Raw genomic sequence first — 26,561 nt, forward strand, 5'->3', positions numbered from 1 at the left:
CTCCCTTCTGGGGTAAGAAATGAGACCCAATATTGCCCAATACTTTGTCCATTAACCCAAGCTTCCCCTTTTCCCATAGAACCAAGGTTTAATGCAACAGGGTCATTTCCTTTGGGTGCATCAAATTGAGTCTATAAAGACAATCCATGAAGATAAGGTTAGTGCTGATTAAGTATACAGAAATAGTTCAGGCAAGAATAATGTTGATGACAAAGCATTAGCAGAATTTATATCTTGTACCATGTGAGCCTTTGATGATTAGAGTTTCCAAACCTTCTCCATTAAATATTAATTGACCCTTGTTCTGTGTGAATATTTAATTTCTCTCCTGACAGCCCAACCTCCATGAAATTATTGCATGGAATTAGCTAGTTCGAGATCATAATCTCATTAGTTATAAACTTTGTAGATGAAAAATGGGTTATGACAATCTTTGAGTGAGCACTTGATATGAAAGAATAATATGAAAATATAATTTGTGGATAAATAAAGCATTAAAGATTGAAAATACACATATAGATATAAGAAATGAACCTGGTATCCCCATGCATAGTCTGTGAAATCTTCGGCATCATTTTTGTTTAGTATCCTTACTCTACGTAATCCAGTAACTCTTCTCTCAAGAAATGATCCTGAGTCCTTCATGCCACAAATAAAAAGTAACTCAATACAATTTTTGAACTCGAAAGCATATATATAAGATAAATGTTACAGAATATACACTGATAGGGATGAAACAATAAAGGCATGACTGGATGCAATTTTCTGAAAAAATGGAATCTAACGAAAACTTAATTCTCCTCATTCATGTGGCTGAATGTTTCTGGTAGGTTGTATGTTTATGCTTATATGAACAACGAATGGGATGGTAGGGATTTTTATAGTGTGCAAGTTAAATGTTTTTGCTTAGGTGAATGAACTTGATTATTGTGGTTTTCTAACTTCCGTGTTAGGTGTTAATGCATGCACAAAAATTTAAAATTTTAGATAAGATACATGATGCAAAATTAATTATCCAATTTAGAATTTAAATTATATTTTCTCTTAGCTTTGATTTTATAAATATATATATATATATATATATAATTCCTTTGGCACAAAAATTAAGAAAGGATTTTAGAGTGATTGGGGTTGATGTGAAAAAAAAAAAAAAAAAAAAAAAGTGAAAAGCCAAGAGACGAGAGAGTCATTAAAGACTCCTACGTGATTTGAGAAAATTTGTATATGCATGTATGGTGTGGTCTTCACTTTACACCTAAATTTGGAAAAATATATTGGGATAAATGGGTCAAAATTAGACTATAATTTCATATTGAAATTGGTGTATCCTCACATGAATCTAGACACAGGTCACACAATTAGAGTTCTAATTTGGAATTGCAATCTGGACACGTGGCACAAAATTAGAGTTCTAATTTGAAATTGCAATTTGAGTTTCTCTCTGCTTCACCTATTATTTTATATATAGATTATGTCAATACACTAATTGATTGTTGTTGTAGGTGATAAATGAATTTAAAAAATTTTATTTGACGATAGAAGATTTTACTAATTGAATTAATTTATAATTGTCCTATACTTACAATTTGCCTTTTAACTTTCAAAAAGATTGAGTGGTTAATTTTTTAGAAAAATGGACATTGTATTTAGATCATTTCCAAAGAAAAAAGGAATATATAATTCAAAATATTTATTATAATGGTTAGGTTAATGGTGAGTTCCAGTTAGCTTAACTAGTAAAGTTTCTGATGATTGAAGGTTAAAACTTTCTTTCAAAACGGTTGTCTTAGGCATTTGTTAATTGACAATTTTAAGAAAATTTTGAGACAATTTTCAACAAAAATATAAAAAATTGGCAAAAAACTAATTTCTTTTTCTTTTTCTTTTTTATAAAAAAAAAACTTTTAAAAATGTCATCTAAACTAATAACATTAGAACTCGTTACTTTTCCCTTTTTTATAATGAGACAAAATGGATGGCCAAAAGCAAAAAAGAAAAGCTAATGGCCTAATTGGTGATAGCTGTAAACACGGATTAAAAGTTAATCCAAATGATGAGGTATGATATCGACTTAATGGTGGAAAAGATAGGTCTTAAGATGACACCTAATAAGTATTGGACACAAATTTTTTAGTACTAAATTTTTTTCAAAAAATAATCATTGATGTTATTATTTGTGAAAAATGCTGTATGACGAACATTAGCATTGCTCATTAAAAAAAGAAGAAAAAGCAATTTCTCTATGATGAGAAATTGATCGATTTTGCAGTAGGCGAGAAGAGAAATTGGCGGTGCAGACATATATATATATAAAATAAAGTCGTAAGCGTAAGGAAGAAGCGAAATTGTCCGGAATGTTTGAGGTGGGACCCACCCACCAAGGAAAAAAACGAAAAGCAAAGCAAAGCAAAAAGTTTCACGCGGTTTTGGGTCACTGTATCTCTCAGATCGGTCTTCATATAATAATAGTGTATCACTTGTCTCACGCTTCAGCCGTTTTACTTTTCAAGCCCGCAACCGCTAAAACGTTGCCACGTGTTCTCCATAAAACGGGATGCGTGACTTTTTTGACGAAAGTGGAGCGTGATGGTCGTTGCGGGTTGTGGACTTTTCTCTTACCCTCACATTAATGCTACACTTTAAGCCACCAGATCTGTTTCTTTTCTATTGACTGTGTCAATATTTATAATTTATGGGTTTACTAAGTTACGCCTGCCAGCTATCTGTAGACTGTAGACTGACCTGGAGCACAGGCAAATTTAACTTCAATCACAATAATGGAATAGGTACACCATAGAGACAACCGCTACAATACAGGTTGGTTCTAAGGTTTTTGTTTTTTTATTTTATTTTTTTATTGCGGTCCTCTTGACATTAAGTGTCTTGTTGGAATTATTAATAATTCATTATTTTTTTTTTTTGAAAAGAAAGATATCGGATTGAAGTACAAGATAAATAGGTGGTAAAACATCTTTCATTCATATAATACAATTTGAAATAATTAATTGAAAATCTAGCTAAGCTTTGAGTGTTTTTATTACCTCTTTTTATAGGAGAGTAAAGTAATTCTGAGAAGTTTAAGAAAATTTTGATATTTTTTAATAAAAAATATAAAAAAATTGTCAAAAATATTTAATTATTATTTTTATAAATATTTTATAAAAATACCTCTTAAATCAATGTCCTCAAAATATAAGTTAACTTTTTCCTTTGTTGGAAGTTTTAATTGCTATAATAGAGGTAATAATTGACATATTTCCTTTGTTGGAAGTTTTAATTGCTATAATAGAGGTAATAATTGACATATTTAATGATTAAAAAATAGATTTTTCTTCCTCCTCCCTCTTTATACCATCTTAAATTTTTTTTTTGGGAGCAATTTCAAACAATTTTTTCCCAATATCCAAATCCAAGCTACACCCTATATAGAAAGTTGAGAAATGTCACTTGGTGTCCAATGGGCATCAAGTAATTTTAATTTTTTTATTATTATTAAAGTTAGGTTAAAATATACTAGTAGTTTTATGAAGCTGTAAATAAACAAAATAAGTTAAAAATTAAACGAGAAGCTTGTAACAAATGGAGATTAAGGTTGTGTTTGGATAACTTATTTTTTGCCAATTTATTTTATTATTCAGCTTATTTTTGTTACTATTCATATTCCTCACTGCATTTTTTGGTACAATTCATGGGTCTTACTGTACTATTTCAGCTAACTTTTACCTTTATTTATCGTACTTTCAGCAAAAAGTTTTCAATTTAATAAAATATGTAGATTCCAAACAAACCCTAAGTCAAGATTAATATTGCTTAAGGAACTTCATATTCTATTAATTTATCTCCATAATCTTCTTTTTCCTTCTTGCGACAAATGGATCGATACTTGTTCGAGAAATGCATACCTGATTGGCTGATTTTAGTCAAAAAGGGAAGAAAGGTATTGCTTGAGAAAACTTATCCTGCACTCTTTTGTTTTTTTAATCTAACTTTCTAGAAAAGCAATACTAAACTTATGCAGCAAGCTGGCGTCCATGATTGGAGCTCCCTCTCATTATTCTTGCCAAAATTAAACGGATGGTTTTGAAACTCAAAGTTTTTTCTTTTCTTTTAAGAGAATTTTAACCTATGATATCTGCTCCCGATGATAGTTTTTAACATTAAATCAAGATACAAATTAGTTTTTAGTGTAGACAGAAAACTAAAAGTTACATATACACACTAGCTAGCTTTGTATTTTTAGCATTAGAAAGATACTTTTTTATTAATAAGATCCTAACTTTTCGGTTCTCTCCTTATTAGTTATTACTTATTACCCATGCGTATTAATCAAAACTGTGGATTCCAACTGATAAAGTCTATTATTATCGAATAATTATATACATATATATGGTCGACAAGATGCACCTTTTACCCCCTTGAATCTAATTTTCCACGTGAATTGTGCTCTAATTTTTTCCCTTCTTGCTTGATATTGGCTTTGAGGGAAGGTTGTTTTAGCTTGACTTGTAGTTCTTCCTAATTTTATGCATGCTTTTGTCAATTTAGCCCCAAAAAAAAAAAATAAGAAGCACGTTTTAGCATGATATATAATCAACCCAAAATGAATGATAGTTTATGGGAGCTAATAATTGATATCCTAACTGATAAAGTGATAATATCTAAGCGAGGTGATGATTGACAAAAAGGAAGAGGGTAGGTTGAGAACTTCGGTCCAACTCACACTGTTTATTTATTTATTGGAAAATAAGGCTAAAAATATGTTTATTGGGAAAATTCGTAACATGATCACTTTAAAAAAAAAACTAATAAAGGAAACTGTTCGTTAGGTTGGTTAGGTCAACTCCATAGGTTCCAATTTTATATATAAAAAGATCAAGACCCAGCATCCAAATATCATTGAGTCTGGTTTACAAAAAAAATCAATAAACTAATTGTGATGAATTCATACTTTTGCTGCATTGCAATATCTGAGCATTAGCATTGGAAAATGCTAATGCTATTCTATTTTACCATTCTAAAAACTAACTTTATCATTATACCATCTTATTTTACAATACCTCCACATCCCAAACTTCTATTTTCCTCTTTTACTTATTAAAATAATATATTTACAAAATAAAATAATATATATCAAAATTTTTTCTTCTCTCCCGTCTCTCTCCTCTCTCTCATTTTCAGCTCTACCCTCTGTAACTTCCGCCCTTCCCTCTGTAACTTCCGCCGAATCCTTCATTTCCGGCGAGGTGGTGAAATAATCCGACAATAACCACTCCAATCCTTCATTTCCGTTGCTTTTCCCTCACTTTGAAGAAGAAGATGTAGAATGCCAATTAACCCACCGTAGAAACCGCTATGTGCTCGAAAGCGAAGGCTAAAAGCGCATCGCCGGCGAGAACCGCGACGTCCTCGCCGAACACTTTGTGGTTTGTGGGCTTTCCACGGCGGAGATCATCGTTGTCCATGCAAGGAAGATCGTCGTGGATGAGAGACATGGTGTGGATCATCTCGACGGCGCAAGCGGCGGGCATGGCTATGGACTTGGTGCCTCCGACGAGCTCACACGTCGCGATGCAAAGCATGGGTCGGACTCGCTTGCCACCGGCGAGGAGAGAATAGCGCATAGCCTCGTGAATCTTCTTTGGGTCCTTAAGCGAAACACAGGCTTCGAGGGCTTGGTTGACGGAATTGGCTTTCTGGGCAACGTAGCCTTTGAAACTGAAAGTGGGTTCTGATTCAGACTCTTCCTCTTCTCGGAGAGTGTCTTGCTTGGTGAGCACCGCAGAAACTGAAAAAGATGAGATGGGTTGCAGGTTTTGGGTTCGGCGATGGAGTGGCTGTGCTCTGTGGTGCTGGGTTGCGGGTGGCTGTTGCGGATGGCGTGATATGGTGCTGGGTTGCAGGTGCTGGGTTCGGCGATGGAGATTGGAGAGACAGAGATGAGAGATGAGAGACAGAGGAGAGAGAGAGAGAGATAAAATATTATTATTTTTTTACAATACTTGCTACAGTGCAATTCTATGTTTAGAATTGCACTGTAGCAGTATTGCAAAAAAATTTGCAATACTGCCGTTTAGCATTCTCCAATGCAGTTGGTTTTGGGGCTTAAAATTGTAAATTTCCCTTAGATATGGCATTAGCATTCTCCAATGCTAATGCTCTAGAATTTGAAAATTTAGGACAAACTTCAAAATTGAGTAATGTCTTTCTTGATTTATTGGAAAAAAGCATTTTATCTCTTGTAGTTTATTTATTTTATTTTATTTTATATAACTTGATAGTTGGGGGTGAGAGGATTTAAACATTAAATGTCTCTATTAGAAATACTATGAGATGACAATCAATTGAATTACAAAACTCTTAACAATCTTACCATTAAGATTTTCATAAAATTTAACCCCAAAAAAAAAAAATTCAATTTATGTTTAACATGGTTTTTTTTGAATGACTTTTGAGTCCAACTTGACAAAAGTTTTAATGATATGGGGCAAGGTAATTACTAGAAATAAATCAAAGAGTTCATTGTTTTTGAAGTTTAAGGCAACATCGTAATTCTCCTTGAAAAAAGAAGACATCAAATTAAGAGATGAAAATGTAATTAACTACTAAATTTGAGTAAAATTTTGTTAAGATATTACATATTAGAGTCCATTATTAATTATTATTATTTTATAATTTTATATTTGGGAGAGATGGAATTTGAATCATGTTTCCATTGAAAACACCATAAAGTACTAGTTAAATTACAAAATTTCTAGATTTATTGAGTATTTAAGTCATGTACACTTAATCTATTAAATAGGTCATTAAAATTGTACATTTGCGACCTACAACCTACTTGTTTGCCTAGAAGGACTTGTATTTGAAAGTTTTTCCATAAGTCTTGTACGATTTTATTAGACAATTACTAATTCATGTATCCTTTATCAGATGGTTTTCACCTGTGGAACCTCTCAACTCTCAACCCTTAGAAACCTCTCAATTCAGAAATCACCTAATTTTCTACGAATGAATTGAATATGTACCTCTTTTTTTGTCAATAATTGCCGCCTGTGGAACCTCTCAACCCTTAAGAACCTTTCAATTCATAAATCACCTAATTTTCTACGCATGAATTAAATATATACATATTTTTTAGTCAATAATTACCGCCTGTGGAACCTCTCAACTCTCAACTCTTAGGAACCTCTCAATTCAAAAATCACCTAATTTTTTACGCATGAATTAAATATATACATATTTTTTTATTAATAATTACTCATTACATCCAATAACGGTGAAAAATCTTAGATTCCTCAAATATAATGCCAGACTCAGAGGTGGGAACAATCCAACATCAATCTGACAATTAGATTAGAGCAGCTCTGACTTCAAGGCTTCAAGCCGGAGGACACATAAGACACGTTGCCTAATTTTCTAGATCTCTAGCCTGCAAAATTTTCAGCATGAAAGTTTGGCCAAATGTCTTGACCAATTCAAAACCAACCTTGATAGAGTTAAGGTTACAATTTGGCCACCTGAGCCACAAACAAGCAGTACCAAGAATCAGGATACAGAATCAAAATGAAACAACCAATGATTTGTCCTAAAGTAAAGAGGTCAAAGTGATTACTACTTTTCTTAGAATTTCTTGCACTAATCTTTGTCCCATTTTCATGACTTGAGCTGGCAAAGGTAGGGGAAGACACTGTAATTGACAAATGATTTGTGCCATTTAATTTTTAGGACCATAAGCAAAGCAATAAAATCTTGTCATATTCAGGGCAGTTCCTTTGTCATTATATAGCTAAAGATATCCATGGTGATTTTGTGGGGGAGTCTCTAATTTCGCTTTTTCACGACATTGGATAATGCATATGGCTTTGTAGGTGATTATACTGATTATTTCAAGCTTCTTCTTTTGTTATTTTTCCGCAGGCCAAGGATCTTGCTTCTTTCTTTTTTGTTGAGTGGGTATAAAGTTTAACATCGGAGCTAGAAGTTGGTTCACATTTTGTACCAATCAAATTCAATTGGTTACCAAATAGGCTTTGGTTAAACTTAACCCTACGAAATATCTATATATAAAATAAATTAGGACCTAAGTTGGAATGTTGCGAAAAAGGTTAGCATATGAATTGCCCAATAAAGTTTTTTTTTTTTTTTTTTAAATATTTTTTTATTATCTTTTTGTTCTTGTGTGTCTACCTACCTACGTACCTAGATATCTGATATCAAGTTCATTTTTTGAGCATCAGGGGCGCGTCAAGATCAAATCGAATTGAAATCAAAAGTTTTCCTTTTTCTATATGGTACTTTTATGAAAAATCACCATTAATTTTTCTTTAAATCAAATCAATCAAAGACTTTCTCAAAAGTTAATAAATTAAGGAAAAAGAAAAGAAAAAGAAGAGTATTGGAGTTTACAACCCAAGTTTGAAAGAGTTTAACTTGATTAAGCAATCGACCTCTTTTTTTTTTTTGGTTGGGTAAAACGTTAAGCAATCGCCTTCATTCTATACACATTTTGACAATTTTATTGTTGCTTTTTTTCTCTCTCTTTTTTTTTTTTGGGACTTCTTTTTCCCTCGTGATGAATAAAGAGATTGATGTAAAACAAGAACTACAACATTAATGCAACTTTCCCTATCTTTCTTTCCCTTCAAGGTCACAACAGAAAGAAAAAAGAGAGGAAATAAGAATGGTTCTCACAAAATTACAAAAATGCTCGGTTGATAAAATTATGGGCAACAAAAATTGATTCTCTAATAATAAATAAATTAAAAAAGAGTCATGCTTTTGCAGTTAATAATTCATTTTAGGAAAATTTTGATATCACTTTTATGAGAAATAAAAAAAATTGTCAAAACATTAATTGCTTTCTTTTCTTTTTCCATAAAAACTTTCTTTAACTGGATTCTTAACCAGTGTCCTAAAGGCACTCATTAGCATTCTCCATTAAAAAATTAAAAAACAGTAACTAGATAGTCTGACTCTACAACTTTTTTGGAAGCAGTCTGACTCTACAACTGATTTCTAATTAGTAATTATATATTTTATTTTAGGATTTTTTTTTTTGAGAAACCAATTAGTAATAATAATTGATTAGTCAAGTTCTATATGAATTTTTTTTTTCTCGGGCAAGGTTAATAATAACCATGTATAGTTAATTAGTTATAATGGGGGAGTTTATATAAAATAATAATAATAATGGGAAAAGGTGATTTTTTTTTTTTTTTTTTTTTTTGGGAAGGATAGGGGCCGACTAGTTTGGACTTTGGACTAGCAACGTGGGAATTGAAATGTAAAGGGGTTGGGGGAATGTGCCATTCGCTACAAGCCCATTGACAAAACTGCAAAAGAGTATTTAAGGTGTGATATAAATTATGTTGAATGGGCCTTCTTATTTTCTTTTCTTCTTTTTATTTGAATATTTTTGATGTGATGTTGAATGGAATAATGGATATATATATATATATATATTTTTTTTTTTTTTTGAGAAGTGTTGAATGGATCTTATTTGTCTTTCAAATTGCAAAGCTGAAAAAAGCTATGATAAAATTTATATGAATGGGTCATTAAGGACCTATTACCCCGTACTTGATTATATTGGTTAATTTAATGTGTGTTTAGTTTGAATTTTTTATAGATCTTATTTAGCTTATTTGCTTATACACAACATTTTTTTTTCCTTTTAAGTACAACTATATTTGATCCTTACTTTTGGATACTTTATATAAATACTAATAAATAAAAAAATCCAAACGAAAACTTAATAGTGTAGGTGAAAAAAAAGCTTAAAAAAAAATAAAAATAGTGTAGGTGAAAAGAAGAAAAAAATATAAATGCAAAAGATAGATCAGGCCAAGAGTCCCGTGGCTAAATTAATGATACAGCCTGGTTGGAGTATTAGACAAATAATAACAATAACTATAAAAACAACAAAATGCAAAATTTCAAGGTGAAAATTTCATTTTCTGTTTTATAGTGAAGCTATTTTTTTTAGTTCCCTAGACGGCTAGACTTCAATATCTCGTAAGAACCGCCGACAACTTTTTTGGGGATGCCTTTTTGTTCACTGCCGACACATTATTTAATTGTTTTGATAATAGGTGTTCGAGCTTACGAGTAATTCTCATGTATTTTCGAACGCGACAAATAATATTTCTTTCACTTACATTTATATTTATAGTGGGTCCTTTTAGATTTATGTATGATCCATTATAAAGAGTAATTCTTAGATATTTTCGAATGCGACAAATAATATTTCTTTCACTTACATTTATATTTATAGTGGGTCCTTTTAGATTTATGTTTGATCCATTATAAAGAGTAATTTTTAGATATTTTTGAACGTGATAAATAATATTTCTTTCAGTTATATTTATATTTATAGTGGGTCCTTTTAAATTTATGATTGATCCACTATAAATATTAGAGTAGGAAGTACCATCTTTTTTTTCACTTTCTCCGAGTACCTAATAATACTTGAAACATTTTCCCTTGGCTCCTTTATACCTGCTAGAATACTTGAAACATTTTGAGCTGGGCCAACTTTAGCCCAAACGTATTTTAATGTATTTATGACAGTATTGGGCCGGACTTTGGGCAAAACAGAACTGATAAATAGAGATATTGAGATATTCCTTCCTAGTTCGGTAGTTCCTTCTTCTACAGTTTTTTTTTTTTTTTTTTTTTTTTTTTTTTTTTTGTGTTTTGTTTTTTTTTTTTCCAGTTAGTTATAATAATTGAAGGTGGAAGATTCGAATAATTGTTTTCCTTATAAAGGAGAATAGACAATGGTACAATGGAGGAAGAGAATTCAAATCACTATTTTTCTTATAAAGAAAGTAGACAATACTATTAAACTACAAAATTCTTGATAATATTCATCTTGTTACTTAATGTTCTTTTGACATGAGATAATTTAGTGATTATTTTGATAAAGTACGGTAAACAAGGATTTTTTTTTTTTTTTAACAAGGCTTTTGTTGACGTGTGTTGGAATACACCCAATAATGTAACTTTGAATGAGTTCTAATGTATTGAAAAAAAACAAAAGTTAATGAACAAGTCACCTTGAAATGAAGGTTGCTCGACTCTTTAAAAATGTTATGAACGTAACACTTCTCTTAAAAAAAAAAAAATGGCTTATGGACTGTAATAAAATACTTACCTTAACCAATGTATTTCATCACTTTTTCAACCAGACCATCTTTTAATTGGTAAGAAACATTTGGTTTAATTTGAAGGTTGATCTTGAATGACACTTCTGACATGTTTGAAAGTTGTGGTCGGTTGTCTCATATCCCACTTTATATTACCTAGCTCTATTTGCTTGGTGGCTCAATTTATAGCCAGAATTTAAGTGAAATGGGACTATTGGAGGGCTTATAGTAAATAAAAGTGACATATGTCACAAGAGTTATAGGGGTTATACGTTACTCAGAAAAACATTGCTAAACATATTTACAGGTTGTGTTTAATTAGTGAACTAAACATATTTACACTGCTAAACATATTTATAGTTAATTAAGGTGGTAGCTCGTTGATAGTTATTATAACAATGTAGGTTCTACCTCAATCTTTCTAAGTCAAAATCCTCGTAACATTCCTAAATTATAAAAGAGTATTGCTACATAGCAAAAATAAATAAATAAATAAATAAATTTACATTAGTTGAATTGACAAGCTTTACTAGGTTTTACCTAGGCTTATTATTAACATCATTTTTTCAACCACTAGTCTACCCCTAACAATTTGTTCCTTCCTTGTTCGGTAGTGCCTTCTTCTACTTCTTCTTCTTCTTCTTTTTTTTTTTTTTTTTTTTTTTTTTTTTTTTTGGTGTGTTTTGTGTTTTTCCAGTTAGTTATAATAATTGGAGGAGGAGGATCATTGTTTTCCTTATAAAGGATAATAGACAATGGTACAATGGAGGAAGAGAATTTGAATCATTGTTTTTCTTATAAAAGAGAGTAGACAATGCTATTAGACTACAAAGTTCTTGATAATATTCATTTTGATACTTTATGTTCTTTTGACATGAGATAATTTAGTGAATATTTTGATGAAGTAGGATAAACAAGGAGGTTTTTTTTATTTATTTATTATTATTTTTTTTTTAACAAGGCTTTTGTTAACATGTGTTGAAATACACCCAATAACGTAAAATTGAATGAGTTCTAATGTATTGAAAAGTAACAAAAGTTAATGAACAAGTTTCCTTTAAATGAAGGTTACTCAACTCTTTAAAATTATTGTGAATGTAGCACATCTCTTAAAAAAAAAAATAAAATAAAAAATAAAAAAAGAAGCTTATGGACTGTAATAAAATACTTATCTTAACCAATGCATTTCATCACTTATTCAACCGGACCATCTTTTAATTGGTAAGAAACATTTGGTTTAATTTGAATGTTGATCTTGAATGACACTTCTGACATGTTTGAAAGTTGTGGTCGGTTGTCTCAGATCCCATTTTATATTACCTAGCTCTATTTGCTTGGTGGCTCAATTTATAGCCAAAATTTAAGTGAAATGGGAGGGCTTATAGTAAATTAAAGTGACATATGTCACAAGAGTTATAGGGGTTATATGCTTTTATCAAAAATAGGGGTTATACGTTACTCAGAAAAACATTGCAAAACATATTTACAGGTTGTGTGTTAATTAGTGAACTAAACATATTTACACTGCTAAACATATTTATAGTTAATTAAGGTGGTAGCTCGTTGATAGTAATTATAACAACGTAGGTTCTACCTCGATCTTTCTAAGTCAAAATCCTCATAACATTCCTAAATTATAAAAGAGTATTGTTACATAGCAAAAATAAATAAATTTACACTAGTTGAATTGACAAGCTTTACTGGTTTCACCTAGGCTTATTACTAACATCACTTTTTTAACTATTAGTCTACCACTAACAATTTGTCACATCAGCAATAATTATATATATAAGCTTTTTCATTATAAAACTGTACTCTTTGACGCTTGATCCCTACAGAAGGTTAGGCTGACATGACACAACTCGTGCTAGAGGAGATAATTATAACTCATAAGGCGCCAATATTTCATCAGATGCCTAGGCCTAGTTTATGGTCCATATGGACCAGGGCCATATCCAAGAATTGGAATCCTAATCTTTGGTGCAAGGTTGAATGAAATATTCCATTACCGGTGGTGCACATATAACATATTCACGCAACGAGTTTGGAGGCAACTTGATTGGAATGGTTGTAGTTAGCAGGTCCATTGACTTGTCAATGAATAGCTCGGTTCTGATCCAAAATAAGCTGTCTTGGGTTTAGAAGGCAACAGGGCCAAAAGCCCAAATCTCTTTCACCAAAAAAGCCCAAATATCTTCTTAGATTCAAATTTGGGATTTGACTTCCCAGAAATCTAGAATGGAATATGAATAATATTAAGCGAGAAAGTATAGAGTACAACAAAATCTAAACAGTTTCATAAAAAGATTGGATTTGGCTTGATAAAAAGTTTGTTTATGTTTATTTGTTTATAAACAAGCTTAATAAATGAGACACACCCAATATATAAATGTTGTTCCTAAATAAGCTTGTGAATATTTGGTTTCAATAAAAACACAAGTTAAGCTTAGGCTCGTTTATGAGCTTAGTAATAAGCTTGATACAACTTTAACAAATAAATTCATATCTTACTAAAACTTTAGATAATTGGAAATTGGGACTACTCTTCCAAATAAAATGGGCTTGATATGGATTTGATGATGTACTTGTATTAGAACTCAAGTTCAAAAGCTTGATATTGAGCTTGACTTAACTAATGAATCAAGCTAATTCAACCCAAGTTCAAGCTCAAACATTATTTGTAGGCTTGGTTCGAGCTCGAGCTAAGTTTGAACATTTTACTTTTCTTGTTAAGTCAAGCTCGAACATTCATTACTCAATAAAACTCAGCTTGTTTATAGCTTAACAAAATCTCTCATTTTTACAAATAAAAAGTTCAAGACCACACACTTTGACACAACTTAGACATGTGACAACCAGCAATTGGATTACTTTTCATTAAGTACTAATAGTGGACTTGTGTGTAAGAGATAAATGCAATCCAATCACACGTTAACAAATATGTCAATTGTGCCAAAGTGTATGGGCAAATGTGCCCATAGAAAACAGTTATTTAGAAAAAGCAGTTAATTAGACAACAAACATTTTGACAAGTCAGTTAATTAGAATAAGCAGAAACTGGGCACGGCACCATTTCCTTGCATGTGGGTTGTACTCGCCGTTTCTTAAAAAAAGAAGGAAAAATAAGAAAAAGAAAGATTGAACTTTGACTCTTTATAGAATAACTTACAAGGATGAAAAATTGGACACCGTCTAATTTCTAGATTAGATAATTGCCTTTAAAAAATTCGAATATTTATTCCGTTTCACCGACTTCTTTTCAAGTTACAAGTTACAACTGAATTTAAGGAAACAACGTCCAACTACCGAGGATAGTTCTTAGACTAAGGTTATTACTTTCAAACCTACTGTCTATTAAAAATGACTTCTCACACTGAGAGAGGAGGGAAAACCACATGTTAAGATTATGTTAAATTTTTTTTAGTAGTTGAAACTTAAAAGCCACTTTGAACGTTTGTTTTTACTTCTAAGCGAATTTTAGAATAAGCGGCACGTTATAGCAGATGAAGCATATTCTTGGCTGGGTCATTATCAAAGACAGTTTCTAATATATGCTATTGACTGCTTTGGATCATAACATTATCCAAATGTATCTTTAAGATAAGAAATTATCAAGTCTGATCAAACTTTGGTTGAGTTAAGCACTCACTAGTGACCAATTTTAACTTCCAATTTCTTATATCCACACCACACGGCATAAAAATTCAACAGAAATTGTCAGCACAACACTCAGATGCTGTCCCACTTTGACGATAGTAATCAGAGGATCTGAAAATGATTTTATTGTTATCTACAAGAAACAATGCATGAAGGGTGTTAGCGTTGGACCAACCATGGGTGGCAATTGAATAACAAGGGGTTGCTTTCCTTACAGATAGGGAAAATATCTCTCTGAAGGTAAGGGTGGTCCAAGGATTATATTACTAGAGACCCAATTTTCAGATTCATCGTGAGCATTAAGGTGCTATACGTTTTTAATTTCTAGGCCATGATATTAACTTTGATCTCATCCAAGAAAATGAAACGCCGACATAAAGTTAATGAAACCAAGAATTTTACATGTTTGACATCCTTTGAAGAGAGACCACAGATTAGTGCACTTCGACAATAATCTTCCATGTACTCACAATTTTACATGTTTCCCAATTACCTTGTATGATTAAACAAGAGCATGTGCTTCTCTATTTTCTTCATTTATGCCTGATAATTTGGACTAAAAGATAACAAGGTAACTGAAAGAAAAAGAAAAAGATAAAATAATTGATAAATGATAAGACATAACTATTGCCATATACAGAGCAACCGCAAAACGCTTTACAAAGGGCAAAATTTATGTTCTACATATCCAAACGACACCAAGGAATAGCTCCCCAAAGGCAGGAGAGAATACTAGTCTCCAAAACCAGGGGGACCCGAAAATTCTAAGACTAAGCTTTCACACAGTCAAACAAAAACCTCTGCAGAAAAATTATGCACATCCATCAGTCCAAGTTGGTGGAGTGTTGGCTTTAGATTTAGGGGGGCAAACCACTAATAGATGGAGTCCTCATATCGGTTATAGTGCCTCCGGTTAAACTCTAACAAGCTGCCGTATGTGCGATCAGATACCCCTACAAAAAGAGCTTCAGCATCTGGGCTAAATGATATTCCAGCAATCTCCCCAAACATATCAATCTCTTGTCCATGCACATATCCTGACTTTGTGTCAAAAACATGAACGAAGTCTGCCGGCTCAGCCATTGCCATAAACCGGCCATCAGAGCTGAACTTTACAGCTCTTATTGCCCCCATCCTTCCCTTTATTACAGCTACGGACTCGGACAGATTCCTTATGTCCCACAGCCTACAGGTAGTGTCTTGGTTCCCAGTAGCCAAAATTTGTCCATCTGGGTGCCAAGCAGAGGCAAAAGAATAGTCCAGATGCCCTTTGAGGTTCCCAACAACCTGCTCCAAATCCATATATCAGAACTGAACATATTTCTTACATACAAATGAAGAAGCAAGCAAGGAACCACCAAAACGAGCGACTTACTTTTCCAGACTGAGCATCAGCAATCAAGCACTCTGCACTGTCACCAAGAACTGAAACCAATTTGCCATCCGGACTAACAGAGGTGTTCTGCAAAGAAACCATTATGAAGAAGTGCACAAATGTGAGAAACATTGCAACAAATAACACCCTAACTGTTAAGTATTGTTTCTGCACATAACACTCACATTGACAGACCAATCGAAGGAGAAGCGATTAAGGCAAGCAAAATTCTCAGCATCGAAAACCCTGACTTGAGCATCATTGTTTGCAGTCATAACCCTCATTGAGCCACTGCAGACAGAAGGTTCAGTTGCATGTCCACTCAGAGACAGATTCTATTTTTTATTGGGGGTAAGAAAGTGACCTACTTGGGGTTATGGTAAACATCCACTGCATTGGTGATGGCATTTTCATCTGTTGTAATTTTAGTGCAGAATGCAACTCCAGGTTGATTCAGGTTCTGGTACACATACAAGAACCAAGTTATATATTAAAATTAACTGCTGCAATGGACTGCTTTTCATTCAAGAGGGCACTTATCAACTCAATCACATACCTTGCATATCAGCTCCCCCTGAAACCCGCCTGCCACCAGAAAATTCTCTTTAACAGCCATGGTGCTTATCTGCACTCTTGAGAGTGATTGAGACAACAATCCTGGGTGTGTCTGTGATCAAAAAGATTCTAAATTAGTCCAGAACCATAAAACACTAGGAACTCTGAGCTACCAAAATCAAGGGTCTATCTTGGTCAAAGAAGTCACTGATTACCAGGGTGGGAACGATAGGTTTAGCAACATTGAGCACTTCTTTGCCCCTCCTCAGCAATGAGGACCAATGCATGACCGAATAGTTCTGCATCAGGTATACATCATGCTTTGATGTTGCCCATAACAAATTCCTCAGCTGCACCAGGAGAACAAACCATTGATGGGTACATTCAATAACCACGTCCAGCATTCCATTAAAATACATTAAATCAACACAATGAGACCATCAACCATATAGAAGAAGCTATATTCAAAGGTAAGCATACAAATGCAAATAAATTGACCAAATATTAACAGATATTCCAGTCAATTAAAAAGCTGAATCTGTACGGTCGGTTTTCTTGCGCTTTTTGCAATACATTCACGTCAGTAAATAGTATGTATATTATACTATATGCAAGGATTTAAAATCCCCAAGAAGTTTGTTATTTTGATATAGAAGCTTCGGAACTCCTAACAAACTAACACACAGCAAAGTGGTATAAGTGCCAGTGACACTAAAAATATACTGAATGAATTATGAATGAGTCTCCAGACAGCATGTAAACGCATTCAGACCTGGACAAAAGTTCAGATATTTTAGCCACTGGAGAATAGCAAGAAAATAATTAAATGAAAAAAAAAAATCTTAAGAACAAGATGGACAAATATGGTGGTCAGTAATATCCGCGCACAACATTGAGTCCCTTTGCCTTCATCACCGAAACAGAAAAGTTAAAAAGATTCAAATTTAAACAAAAAATAAAGAAGAATAAGGAAAGAAAAGTGTTAGGTGTACACATATAACACTAAAAACATATTGAATGAATACGACTCTCCAGACAGCAAGTAAACCCAGTCAGACCTGGACAAAATTTTAAATTATTTTAACCTCTGGAGAGAGCAAGAAAAAAAAATGGAAAACAAAATCTTATGAACAAGATGGACAAATAATAGGCTGGTGGTCAGCAATATCCCCACGCAACATTTAGTCCCATTGCATTCATCACCGAAACAAAAATAATATATTTAAAAGATAAAAAATTCAAAAAGAACAAGAAATAAGGATAATAAGGAAAATTATTAAATTATTAAAAAAAAGCGGTGTATACATATAAATCTCCCACTGGACCGTCTTATCTCCATGAAAACATTTGGATCCTCATTCACCCCCCTCACCAAACAAGTTTAGAGAACACAAGGATGTGAAATATGGAATGCCATTAGGTATGAGAGCTTGACTCTGCACTTAAGTGACAAAAAATAAAAATGTTGCATGTAGCATATTGTCCAAGTAGAAATATACAAGTGAAAAAACAGTATAAATGTTGTTACCAGTATGCGAAACCAGACTAGTGCACATTTGCTATATGAGTTTGGGGTTTCTTTTTTGAGAAGTAACATGTGAGCTTGGGGATTCAAAAAGGTGTAATGTTAAACAGTAAGAAACTAAGATTAACAAAAGAGATTTTACTCGTAAAGCTGATACATCCAACTAGGAAAGCTAGAACAGTAACGGTTGAACCCAGACAAAATGTTTTCCCCTCACTAGACAAGAAAGAAAGTAATAACAAACACAATTATGCCTGAACCACAACAAAACCAGCTAAATTCACAATCAACATGCATAGCATTTTCAAGAGTTAAAAAATAAAACGAGAAATAATTGCATAACAAAATTAAAAATTAAATGATCTATGAAAAAGACAAATCCAAAACAATTAAACCGATATTTCTTGCAAACATGTTAACAACACAATTAACATGCTTGCAAGAAAGATCATCAAAAACTATATTAGATGGATCACGACAACAGCATGAAGATGAAATTATGTAAATATTCAACGATTGTCAAGGCCTGCAATGAATCTCAAAATTCTAAACACGATCCAACATGAAGAGGTGCAATGATAGTACTAGTCAGGCCCCTCATCACCAGGAACACCAATTCTACAAAATTACAGGAATTGCCACAGAGGCCTCTAAATGCTCAGATATTATCCTATCATACCATATAAACAACGCCGCGCCAGCTGCTCTCCACCCTGCTTTAAAGGCTGAAATAAAGGGAGAAGTAGCAATCCTAAATGCACAAAGGGGTTAAAGCAACATAATTATATTTGATATCAACAGAAACAATATATTCACAACCAAATATTGAATTCAAAGATTAATGAAATCAGTAAGTAATTATTAAAGCATAAAATGTTAGGACAAAAACCTCAGATTCAAACTTAATGCAACTTGACTTTAAGGATGATGAACACATTCCCATCAGGCTACTTAACACACAGGTTGAAACAAAAAATAACTATTATTGAAGAGACAAACTGGATATAGCCAACAGGTTGCAGATGCTTCCTCATTTTATTCTCTCAATTACTTTGTTTTATTCAATAATTGCTTCAACTGTAGTAAATTGGTAGTGCCTACATAGATAGTTCTATGGGTTATAATTTTGTTTTTCTAACTTACTATTTACCTTTCTACATTTTTTTTTTAAACGTTAATAGATTATAGTTACAAACCATTTATATTCTAATAGCAGCTAGGAGAGTATAGACAGTCCTTCAGCTTATAACAGAGCTCAACCTATCAATTTTCAAAATAAGCTCTGATTAAAGAAAAAATGGTAATGAGGTTAGAGATGTTTCAAGCATTGCAATAGAGTGTGCATGTGTGTATGTGATGTAATACATAAAAAGATTCCTTTTTTATTTAATGTTATAGCGTGTTCATGGCAATTCACAAGTACACCAACACCAGCATCATGTTGCAATCATTACGAATGCCAAGTCATAGCATAGTCATGATGCACTAATATTTATAACTTGCATCAAATCATCTGTCCATAAATAAATCTGGCACATATTCAAGACTATACCTTCAACATATTGTATCTTTTAATTTTATTAAGATTTGGTGAACAGTTATCAAGAGCAAGTATAAAGTAAGCATCCTTCATCATGTATCTGCAAAAAAAGTATCTTGTAAATATAAAACCCCAGCTTGCTGCCTTTAAGTGGGGTACGATATCATAATTCAAAAAGAATTTTGGTACAAAGACTAGTAAATTACAAATTGAAACATTTCACATATCTTCTGTTATGAGAGAAGTGAGCACAGTCCTCACAAAAAATCAAGTTAATCACACAGTTTTTTCTTTGCCTAGGTATAAAATTCAAGAATTATCTCCACATCAGGGAAAATTCTGTCACCAGTTTGTAGGCCTTAAAAGAGACTATTGTGACGGCCTCACTTGCCTGTAGATAATTCTGGAGAAGTTCTCAAACCTCTTATTTGTTGGTAAATAAAGCATATGTCAGCTGATAAAATCTGTAGTCTGTACTTAAACCTAATATAAGAGAGCAACTGTAAACTCCATACCTTCCAATTAATGGTTGACGCACATGCTATAATCACATATAGAAAACCCATAAATGGTTTTATTATAGACCTGCAGGACTGCCAGACTAATGATAATGTGTATAACCAAAGTTCAAAAGAGCTGCCAAAAACTCTAAAAAAATAAAATTTATCGGGTCAATGTGCTCTACAGTTCGTATTAGGAAACACTATTAGCAAGAATATCTATGATGAGCTATGAAATAGAATTTTAGGCAATGAAATAAATAAGTACAAGTGAGCATCTAAGTAATACTAATTTCAAAACTCTAGAATAAGAATTTTTATTAAAAAAAAGAAAAAGAAAAAGAAAACAGAATAAGAAAAATGAAATGTGCTTATGCAACATGGACATTGAGTTTAAAAATATGTAACATATAGACCATAGAAGATGGCTACTATTATGAATTTATCACAGTAATCTGTGTAAGAGACATACTTCAAAATACATGGGAGAGGGACAGCCCAAGGAAACACAACACATGAAAACAATCAAATGCTTGGGACTCCAAAATAGGTAGAAACTAGTTTTGACGACAAACATAAACCATTTCAAAGACAGAAGAGAGCTACGAAGAAGAATCTCTACCTGAAAATGCACTATTGTTGATTTGACGAGCCTTGTATTAAACTGGAAGTCATAGAAGGTCTTTCCCTTCTCTATTTGTAAGCACTCCTGTAAACATAGTATGTTTTAGCAAGAAAACACAAAGAAAGATGCAACATAAACAACAATAAATATGAATATCGCGCATTCTCCTTAAGTCCTAAGCATGAAAAAAAAAAAAATTTGCAGTATGCCTAGAAATCGATCAGTCCAGTATTATCATGTCAACTAGTTCCAAAGGATGGAGAAACAATCATTTTTATTTTTATTTTTTCTAAAATATAAATAGTAAAACCAAGATAAAAATCAATCAGTCCAGTATTATCGTGTCAACTAGCTCCAAAGGATGGACAAACAATTATTTTTATTTTTATTTTTTCTAAAAAATATATAGAAACCTTGGTTTACCCACCACCAATTTTGACTTTATATTGGGGTAACTCTATACTGACCTTTATTTTGGCAAAGCAAAAATTACAGGAGCTACTTAAACCCATATAACACAAAAAGTCCATTGTTGAGGTGCTTATGCATCGAATCCCAGACAACAAAACACCCCAGATCCATTAAAAAAAAAATTTAGGACCACAAATTTCTTTTTCACAATTACAGACGTATGGTCTGATCTGGTTTGTGTATATTCAAAATACTATTACTCGGTCGATTCCTACGAATATCATATTCGCATAATTAAAACAAAATATTGAAACAACGAAAGAATATGATCACATATCCGATAAGCAAATAAATAAATAACCAAGTAAACTACTTCATTATCTAAAGACACACGCAACTTAATCCTTAAATAAACAACTAAATAAAAAATCAAAGTTCTTGTTTTCAGAGACAAACCCAATCACTACAGTACAGTACAGAAATCCAACAATTAAATAAAGAAATATACCTTGTCGAGATCTTCGCGAGAGCGAGAGAGGTTCTCGTAGTTCTTGTATTGCTTCAACCGTGTCTCGCGGTACTCGTCTCTGCTAAAATTGAGCCTCTCCCATGGTATTCCTTGTATATCTTTCCCATTCCTCGCTTCTAAAGCTGATGTATCAGTCTTCGACTTACTCTGTCAAAACCACACACTCAATTTCATCATCATTTGAAACAGAGATTGAATACATGTAACAACAACAACAACAAGGCTTTGTACCGATTCGAATTCGTCTTCAAAGTCGGAGTCCAGAGGATCGGAACCGTTGTTCGTCTCCGGTTCGTTTTGGGCGAAAGGGTTGTCGTACTCGTCTTCGAAACCGGTCATGTCGTATAATTCGTCTACGACATATTCGAGGTCGCCGTTGTCGAATTGCGCCATTAACCTACAACCGTAAACGGTGTTCAAATTTGGGGGAAAATTCAAAGAGAAGTTTGAACAAAGAGCTTCAACGACATTACAGTCAAACGCGTACCTGTACAGAGTTATTAACAACGATGAAATAAAAAAAATATGTGAAAACTAAATTTGGAAGCGTATATTCAGACGAAATTAAAAATTAAAAAAAAAAATTCATATATGTGAAAAATTACCTCCTTATAGCAAGAGTTGTTAGATCGGAGTGAAACAGAGACCTTGGAAGCGAAAGATCAAACAGAATGCAATACAAAGCGGAAAAAGAAGGAGGTAGAGAAAAATTTTCCAGAGAAACAAACAAGAATCAGGAATACGGTGCGTTCAATTTTGTGAACAAAGGCACTGAGTGTGTGTGTGAGGAGTGAGGACAAAAGTGAGTGAAGAAATAACGGGAAAAGAGAAGTGTGTAGAGAGTAGTAGTACAGAGAGGTTTCGCGAAAAAAGAGCAAGGAGCTGGCGAGGCTTGCTGGCCTACTTTATAGAGAGAACAGAGAAGAGAAGGTGTGAGTTGTGACTGATCATCTGAGGGTGCGAGGTGGGACCAGTGCCAAACCACCATTTAGGATCAGTTGGAATCACCTGGTTTTGCATGCTGGGTCCCAATCAACCTGCCCTTTTTGACCGGCTTGGCCCTTTCAAATACATTCCTTGTAGTGGTACTGTTAAAAACGTTTTAAGGAGGGTTTAGATACTGTTTATTTTATTAAAAATTAAAAATTTACTGTTAAAAATGTTGTAGTAAATTTTTTTTAAAGGTAAAATATCGTAGCATAACCCATGACTGCATTTTTTAGTATCCATGAACCCACTAAAAAAATACCAACGCAAACTTGGGGGAGAAACATGGAAAGCAATGAAAATTATAAATTATTTCACTATTCAGTTTATTTTTACTACTATTTATGGTCAGCTGTACTTTTTTGTACTATTTATGGTCCTACTATACTATTTCAATTAATTTTTACCTTTATCTACAGTACTTTTAGTAATAAATTTTTAGTTTTAGCAAAACAAGCGATATCCAAACAAATTCTTAATACACGGAATAAATAAAGATTATATTACGTGTGCGTTTGCATAGTGGTAGGTGTGTAACAATAACTTTAAATTGGGTCCCATAAGCACTATTCATAGTTTAAAAATTATTTTGCTATAGTATTTTCACTAATAAGTTTTCAATTTTTAGTAATAAGCGGTATCCAAACAGACCCTAGAAAGAAAAAGTTTATAACAACCAAAAATTTTCACAATCTCTTGTCACAATTATGAAGTAGCAGGGTGTGATTAATAAAGAAAAAATAGTGACTTCTTGTATAAGTGATGGTTAAGCACTCACAGTCTGTCACGTCAGAGTTGTGACAAAAAAATTTATAGAATAATTTATGATCCTATAACTACTCTATTAAGAATAGTAATATTTGTGGGTTCCAATTAATTCAACTAGTAAAATTTCTGATGGTTGAATAAGAGATCTAGGGTTCAATTTTTGCTTACACCAAAAACCGATTGGTGTCTTAATCTAATGATAAAGAGCTATTATCAGAAACGGATGCCATAATGTTGAAATTTTCTTTTTAAAAAAAATAGTAATATTAAGAACATTAAATACTCTAGGATTCTCAAAACACAATTAGTGAGAATATATAATATTGTAAATGAACTATTATTACTATTCATAAGTTTGATTGTTAAAATAATGTATAAGGAAAGTTTAAATAATTGAAAATATATTAATTTAAAAAAAAATTATATGCACAAAAAAAAAAAAAATTGTACATGAATCTATCAAATTTTCTCTACTACTCACAGTTTGTCGTACAAAAGTTGTGGCACAAATATTATATGCACATATTTTCTCTAATTTTACTACTATGATAATAAAAAAATTGTTGTAGTGTCCAATATAACAACAAAAATTTACAAGTTAGAAATATATATCAATTTCAACTTACGGCATCCGCTCCTAATAATAGCTCTTTATTGTCAAATAAAGACATTAATTGATTTTTTGTATAGGCGGAGATTGAATTTCAAATATCTTATTCAATCATCAGAGATTTTATCAATTAAGTTAAACGGAACTCACAAAACATCAAAGAATCTAAAAAAAAATTATTTAAACTTTCTAACACATTCTTTTGTTAAACTCGATTAAACTTCATGTGATCGATCGGATTAAATAAAATTTATTTCAAATTTTCAAGGTTTAAATGAAACTCATGCAAAACTCTATGATTTAAATAAGACTAACTAAAACTATAAGGTGTGAATAAAAAATTATTATCATGCTTATATTATGGTATTTGCCACAACAATGAAATTAAAATGGGAAAAAAAATTCTCAAAAAAAAAAAGGGAAAATTTGATTTCCAATTTTGGGTAAGGAAATTCCCTTTCTTACACTAAAATCTTTTTGTACCAACATCACTTACCTTGTTTGTCTTTTACATTTAAAAATAAATGCTCATTAGTTGTTCATGTAATTTAGTGTTTTTTATTTTTATTTTTTATAATCACATTGGTCATTCTAGATGGGTTATAATTAGTTCAACTGATAAAATCTCTGACAGTTGAATAAAAAATCTGGGGTTCATTCCCCCACCTACATAAAAAACCGATTAGTATCTTGATCTAATGATAAATAACTATCATTAGGACTGGACGTTATAAGTTGAAACACTCATTAAAAAAAATGTTGGTTCTTGTAGGATATTGATTGGTGTCTTAGTCTGATAATAAATAGTTATCATTAGGAGTAGATGTCTTAAGTTGAAAGTCTCTTTAAAAAAAATGCTGGTCATTGCAGGATATAATATATAGTGTATCCAATACATGTCAAATGCATATAATAATTTATTCATCATCTCAAGAGTTGTGCTAATAGGATACTCGTTCATTATAATGGAGAAATTACAAGAATAAAAAACTTATATTGTTTTATATAACAAACAAGATAATAAATAATATTCTCTTAAATAGTTGAATTTTTAAAATAAGTCAAATAAATTGGGACGAAATGAATATATATTAGGAGAAAAAATTAAGTAGTATTATTAGACATCCATATCCCTATTCGTATGTCAATTGCTTTTTAATGGTGATTAATTCTAGGACCATAAGTTTTATCAAATATTTTGCTACAATTTACTCATGTGACAAGTTGAAGTAAAAGTAATGAATTCATAATTTTACTATTCATATCTTGTCGGATGAGTAAATTAAGACAAAAATTGTGTTCTTAACTATTTCAATTTTCACCGACTCTAACCCAAGGAATTCTCATTGAAGTTTAATTTTAGGCTCAAATTTTATACAGTTTGACACTTTGACTAGTACGAGGTAGCTCTGAACACCTGACAGCTGTCAGTTCCAGGCTTACCTGCTTTAATAAAAATGAAAGAGTACGGTGATAGAGTCCACTAGCTACGATATGGTTGATCCACGTGGTTGGTTCACACCACGAGTTCCAGAAGCTTGGCAAACCCAGATCCCACCACGTGGCTTTGCCAGATGATGGGTCGCTAGTCTCTTTGCTTCGATGTTCCCGTCATGACGGAGTTGGTGTACGGCACCGTTAGTTTTTAACCATGGTTAGCTGTGGGTCCGAAATTCAGAGAGTGGTTTAGTTGGTGAAATGGGTGATGGGTTAGCGTCCACCGCCTTCTCTTCTCTTTAGGTCGGTCCTCAATAGGGCCCACTAATATGGGTCCTCTTTGGAAGTTTGTCCATTCGAGAAAGCATTTGAGTGGGGACGAAATGCCTAGCCCATTTTGTCATTTTGACAAGGCTACGTCGAGACATTGGATTTGGATGCATGTGCGGCTGTGCCCAATACCGCCCAATAAGGTTTATTTTATTTTATGTTTTAAATTTGATTTTGTTAAAGAATAATATTATCGTACTTAACGTCCAAACTTTTCGAGAATGATTTTTTCAGCCTTATATTTATCTAAATTTTAAAGAATATATGGGTCCCTTTAAATTCTTGATATTTCCTATGTGGCCGACCTAAATTAGTTAAGATTTTTATTTATTTATTATTACTTTGGTGCCCCTTCATTCTTTTATGAAGAAAACAGAAGTCTCAAAACATGCTCGTAGTGCTTATGAGAAGGTTATATAGTATAAAATTGATGTAAAAAATTCTATTATTAATTTGATTTTAATGGACGTCCTTAAAAGCTACAACTGTCGAGTGATTCTACTAATTTAGTGAATCTACAATAATGCCTTTGATATCAAAAATTATATTGTTCTATGCTTTTAAATTT

At 32.4% G+C, this 26,561-nt stretch overlaps 2 protein-coding genes across 8 annotated transcripts; both read right to left on the reverse strand.

The window, feature by feature from the left end:
• Positions 1-5,077: 5,077 nt before the first annotated feature.
• LOC126710059 (geranylgeranyl pyrophosphate synthase, chloroplastic-like) lies at positions 5,078-5,984 on the reverse strand (the record flags this gene model as incomplete). Its single annotated transcript, XM_050410442.1, has 1 exon — positions 5,078-5,984. A coding segment is annotated over one exon (654 nt), but the record flags the coding sequence as incomplete, so codon positions are not given.
• A 9,393-nt stretch (positions 5,985-15,377) lies between these two features.
• Positions 15,378-22,746, reverse strand: LOC126709235 (uncharacterized WD repeat-containing protein C2A9.03-like). 7 transcript variants are annotated; one of them, XM_050409373.1, is made up of 10 exons: positions 22,467-22,746; positions 22,093-22,348; positions 21,841-22,008; positions 20,919-21,005; positions 16,947-17,081; positions 16,733-16,843; positions 16,545-16,636; positions 16,362-16,467; positions 16,177-16,263; positions 15,378-16,088 (listed from the first exon to the last, which is right to left on the reverse strand). In XM_050409373.1, the coding sequence occupies exons 2-10, from the start codon at positions 22,252-22,254 to the stop codon at positions 15,675-15,677; spliced, it is 1,362 nt and encodes a 453-aa protein (XP_050265330.1). In that variant the 5' UTR covers positions 22,255-22,348; positions 22,467-22,746; the 3' UTR covers positions 15,378-15,674. The 7 variants fall into 7 exon arrangements, with proteins under 7 accessions (XP_050265330.1, XP_050265329.1, XP_050265335.1 ...); XM_050409372.1 differs by having other exon boundaries at positions 22,093-22,258; positions 22,467-22,745; XM_050409378.1 differs by lacking the exons at positions 21,841-22,008; positions 22,093-22,348; positions 22,467-22,746 and adding exons at positions 18,936-19,007; positions 19,809-19,896.
• Between the last annotated feature and the right edge of the window lie 3,815 nt (positions 22,747-26,561).

This window comes from Quercus robur, chromosome 12 (genome assembly GCF_932294415.1).
Source record: "Quercus robur chromosome 12, dhQueRobu3.1, whole genome shotgun sequence".
NCBI classification, from domain to species: domain Eukaryota; kingdom Viridiplantae; phylum Streptophyta; class Magnoliopsida; order Fagales; family Fagaceae; genus Quercus; species Quercus robur.